Genomic DNA, 4719 nt, shown 5'->3' on the forward strand with positions numbered 1-4719 from the left:
CCATGTATTAATAATGTTGTTAAATCTCTTTTGGAACAGTCGATATTGTTCTTATTTTATAGTCAAATTGGCGTATTAATCACATTCATACCTTGTAAGCTGAAGCTTTCAAAGTCTACTCTACTCGTGGCTTCTGCAAATAAATACAAGAAGTTGAAAGACAAAATATCATCTCATCATCAGATCAAAATCATATCATCACTGAAAGATCAAGATCAAGCAGCGAAAACATGGCTACAGAAGTCAAGCTCTTAGGGATTTGGCCAAGCCCGTTTGTGTTTAGGGTAAAAGTGGCACTGCAGCTGAAGGGTGTTGGTTACGAATACTTTGAAGAAGATCCCTTCAACAAAAGTCCCAAACTTCTAGAATCGAACCCAATTCATAAGAAGGTTCCTGTGCTTATTCATGGCGGGAAGCCGATCAATGAGTCATTGACTATTCTTGAGTACATCGAGGAGACATGGCAGAATAATCCTTTGTTGCCTCAAGATCCTTACGAAAGAGCCACGGTTCGTTTCTGGGCTAAATTTGTAGATGATTTGGTAAGCATTTCTCAATTTAATAAGAATTCTCTACTGCTTACTTATATACATACATACATAATAATATCCCTACATACTATTATACAAACTTTATTATATAATCTAAATAGTGACCTGAAGAGATTGGTTGAAAAGTAAAAATAATTAATGAAATTAATTATATGAGTTTGCTTTCAACCAACCAATACTTTTATGTCACGTAAGCAATTATTTCACATCATACAAAAAAGTTTATACATGTACAGTAATTTATAGATGTATTATTATTGATATACATATGTTGATGTTTGTGGAAATCTATCTATTATATATATATACAAGATCATTTGGTACCGTTGTCTAACAACAGTAAGTTTTAGTAAATACTTTCTGCTTTAGTTTAGAAGTAAGATTGTTCTATACCCTTGTCCTTGATTCCTTGATGAAAAACCTATTTATACTACCTCGATTGTGCTAAAATTATTATGTTAAAAGTTAAACAATATCAAACTTTTATTTCACAACTGGAGTTTTTATTCTATAGCAATTTTAACTTGAAATTCACGACATCACAGTACCAGAGGGATGTTTAACAGAACCAAAGGGATGCTTAGGATCTGTTAAACTTAACTAGCTAGCTGTTTAGCAACGGTGACTTTTAACCCGGATCTTAGAAGCTAAAAGTAATTTTATCCCATAGTTGTTTTTTTTTTTTTTAAATCATATTATCTTTTACTATTTTTAGTTTTGGAATAAAGCATTTGCGGCATTCATTGCGAAAGGAGAGGCAAAAGAGAAGATTGAAAAAGAAGTAATAGAAGGATTGGAAAAGATAGATGGAGCAATCAAAGAGAAGAGCAACCTGTTTAATAGTGCTGCCGGAGGAGAGAGCATTGGTTTTTTGGACATTGTATTTGGAGTCATCGGTTACTGGCTGCCTATTTATGAAGAAGCCGGTTCAATGCAAACACACACTCAGAAATTTCCAGCCATTGCTGAATGGACCACCAAGTTTGTCAATCACCCTGTCATCAAAGAAAACTTACCATCCACTGAGAGCTTGCTTCCGTTTTTCCGCCAAGTCCATGAGTTTGTATCATCAGCATCCAACAACTAATTATTTTAAGCTTGAAATTAAGTTAACTAATAAGGGACTCTTTTGGAGATCGCCATCATGTTATGGTGTTCAACTAGTAGTGTGATGTTGTGTGGAAAGTCTTGTACTGCATTTTCCTTTTTCTTTGTATCCTTTCTTTCAATTTCATCAATAAAATTACTCTTTCGATTAAATTATCTTCTTCATTCATATTTTATGCTCTTAGGGTTAAGAGTAAACTTCACCTCTCTTATGAATTAATTATCTTTAAATCAATTTTTATTTTTGAAAAATTTCAAGTTATCTCTTTTTTTAAGATGAGGAAAAAAATGAGGTGGATTGAAGATTTTCTTTTTTTGGCATTCTTAAAAAAAAAAGTATTACATTGAGATTTTCAATAATATTGAGGGTGATTTGAAGATAATGAATTCACGAGGGGGCCAATCCAAAATTAAACTAATTATTAATTTACATTTTCCTCTCTGCGTGCACAATTTAATTTTGATAGAATTTGGTTATGACGTGCAGTCAGGATTTAGGCATGGAAGACAGTGATTGATTATGTCTAATTAAGCTGAAATTATTCTAAGAGTAGATTTTCTAACTATTGCTCAATAGATTTCTAGGGTTTATTCTAAATGGGTTCAATTATGTTACTACAGTGGTATGGTACCACATTTTTTTGTCTTTTTGTGATCTAACCATTAGATCCAACCAAAGAATTGTAAAAGTAAAGGCAACAGCTGGATGTATTTACTTAGGTAATTAACATAGCAATCCCTTTATTTTTGAAAATGTCAAAAAGAATTTAAGATAATTAAAAATGAACGATAGTTTTATGGAAAAAATTATAACTATATAAAAAAAAAAGAGATGGGACTATAAGGTCATTTGGTGGACCATGTATGTAGCATTTTTCTAACAATTATCATTTCTATGAATAATTCAAAGAAGCAGCCTAATCTACAGAGTCAAAATTGCTGTTTATCTTGTCTTGTAATTTTTATAAAAGACTAGTTTTCATTTGTCTATAAATCATCTCACATTCACAATAGAAGAAGCAAAAAAAATTATGACAACAAAAGTGAAGCTTTTAGGGTTTTGGTGTAGTCCTTTTGCGTTTAGGGTGGTATGGGCACTGAAGCTAAAGGGGGTTGAATTTGAATACATTGAAGAAGATATCTTTAACAAAAGCACAGAGCTTCTTGAATTGAACCCGGTTCATAAAAAAGTTCCTGTGCTGGTTCATGACAAGAGAGTGATAGTTGAGTCGTTTGTTATTCTGGAGTACATCGATGAGACGTGGCCACAAGATCCGTTGCTGCCTCAAGATCCTTACGAAAAAGCCATGGCTCGATTTTGGGCTAAATTTGGAGATGAAAAGGTGACTGTTAAAGTTTATACAACTTTGAATTCAATTAGAACTTCGATTTGAATTTTTCAAAACAAACTTGTGATTTTTTTTTGAATTAAAGTTCTCTCGAAGTTCAGTTTAAAAGATTGGTTCCGCCACTAATTTTGGATTGTCCCTTAAAGAAAGCTTTATTATTGTTTACTGACTGATATTACTAATTTTTTCTATAGAAATACGTACAACTCTATTACTAATTTTGTATTTTTGAAATTGTTTATTTAGAAGAATAAAAAAAAAATACATTCTTTGGATTTGTCACTTTAACTAAATCAAAACGCATGGAAGAATATCAAAGCAAAAGTTGGATTTGTCACTTTATCTAAATCGAAACATATTTATTGCTTTGGTAAACAAAAATGATGGATATAACATAATGATGAAATTTTATGGGTTTAAAAAGAAAATGATATTATTAAAAGAATAATTTTAGATGTTTTTTGGTATAGCTTTTTGAACATAACTTATTTAAGTAGAGCTTAGTAGAGCTTTTGTTATTAAACTTTTATAAGTAAAGTTTTTATTGAAAAATTATAGTTATTTGGGTTGTCAATAAAAATTTTTATTAAAAATTATAAAATTACTTTAATAGATAATTTTTTTTTAAAGTATGTCATGGAATAAATGAAATAAAATTATCAAATAAGAAAAGAATATTTTAGATATTTTTATATTTTAAAAAAGCTTTTCAGCTCTTAAAATCTCAAAATTTAAACTTTTTCTATTAGAGGCAAAATAATTTATTTAATGTACAAAACTCTATTCAAAAAACACTAAACAACAATAAAAAATTTAAAAACAGTTTATGAAATTAAATAAATATTTTTAATCATTATATAAGTCATACTAAACGTACACTTAATAAAAGAGCTGTTTCGGCATTTGCAAAACTATACTAAATAAAATTTATATTTTCAAGTCAAATGAATGAATATGTAGAATAAAAGAGTGCTCAAAATTAATTTTAGAGTCACCTCACCCTTATAGTTTTTATGTTTGCAACCTCTCCAAATTTTGCAATTTTTCCGTCACTAATATGTCGAACTGAAATTCCGGTTGCAGTAATTGGACTGTCCCTTAAAGGCAACTTATTTACTGCTCATTTTTATCACAGTTCCAGAACTAATATATAATTCTTTATATCAATTGTTTTTCTGATTTTGTCCCCCGTTAGTTTAAACATCTAACACTTTACCCTCGAATACTTTCAATTCTGTCTCCGCCCCTGCTTACAAACAGCACATTTACAAATTAATAATACTCATTTTTTATTCTACTGAAATATTCCGATTTATTAATCTTTTCAATTGTTTGATCAGCTTTTGGAATCAGCATATAAGGCAATGTGGAGCAAAGGAGAGGAGAAACAAAAGGCTATGAAAGAAGCAGTAGAATCCTTGGAAAAGATAGAAGAAGTACTCAGAGGAAAGAACTTCATGGGAGGAAATAGCATTGGTTATTTGGACCTTGCAATTGGATGGATCGGTTACTGGATTCCTGTTTGGGAAGAAGCTGGTGGATCCATGCGAATTCTTGACTCTCAGAAATTCCCAGCCATTGCTGAATGGAGCACCAAGTTTCAGAAACACCCTGTCATCAAAGAAAACTTGCCACCCAGGGACAGGACGCTTGCCTATTGTCACAAGCGAGCAGAAGAAATATATGCTAACTTTTGTGCATCGGAGAATTGA

General features: G+C 31.0%; 2 protein-coding genes across 2 annotated transcripts; both read left to right on the forward strand.

Moving 5' to 3' along the window:
• The first annotated feature begins 230 nt into the window (after positions 1 to 230).
• Positions 231 to 1638, forward strand: LOC18032417 (probable glutathione S-transferase). Its single transcript, XM_006420171.2, has 2 exons — positions 231 to 542; positions 1267 to 1638. Exons 1-2 carry the CDS (start codon positions 231 to 233, stop codon positions 1636 to 1638), a joined length of 684 nt encoding a protein of 227 aa, XP_006420234.1.
• Positions 1639 to 2689: 1051 nt separating this feature from the next.
• On the forward strand, positions 2690 to 4719 carry LOC18032380 (glutathione transferase GST 23). Its single transcript, XM_024189395.1, has 2 exons — positions 2690 to 3001; positions 4348 to 4719. Exons 1-2 carry the CDS (start codon positions 2690 to 2692, stop codon positions 4717 to 4719), a joined length of 684 nt encoding a protein of 227 aa, XP_024045163.1.

Source organism: Citrus clementina, unplaced genomic scaffold (assembly GCF_000493195.1).
Source record: "Citrus clementina cultivar Clemenules unplaced genomic scaffold, Citrus_clementina_v1.0 scaffold_9, whole genome shotgun sequence".
Classification (NCBI taxonomy): Eukaryota; Viridiplantae; Streptophyta; class Magnoliopsida; order Sapindales; family Rutaceae; genus Citrus; species Citrus x clementina.

Excerpts from the sequence above, each read along its gene's own strand:
- LOC18032417 (XM_006420171.2), top strand. The coding sequence starts at position 231 with ATGGCTACAGAAGTCAAGCTCTTAGGGATTTGGCCAAGCCCGTTTGTG. Across the intron at positions 543-1,266 it reads CTAAATTTGTAGATGATTTG|TTTTGGAATAAAGCATTTGC; the intron begins GTAAGCATTTCT and ends TACTATTTTTAG.
- LOC18032380 (XM_024189395.1), top strand. The coding sequence starts at position 2,690 with ATGACAACAAAAGTGAAGCTTTTAGGGTTTTGGTGTAGTCCTTTTGCG. Across the intron at positions 3,002-4,347 it reads CTAAATTTGGAGATGAAAAG|CTTTTGGAATCAGCATATAA; the intron begins GTGACTGTTAAA and ends TTGTTTGATCAG.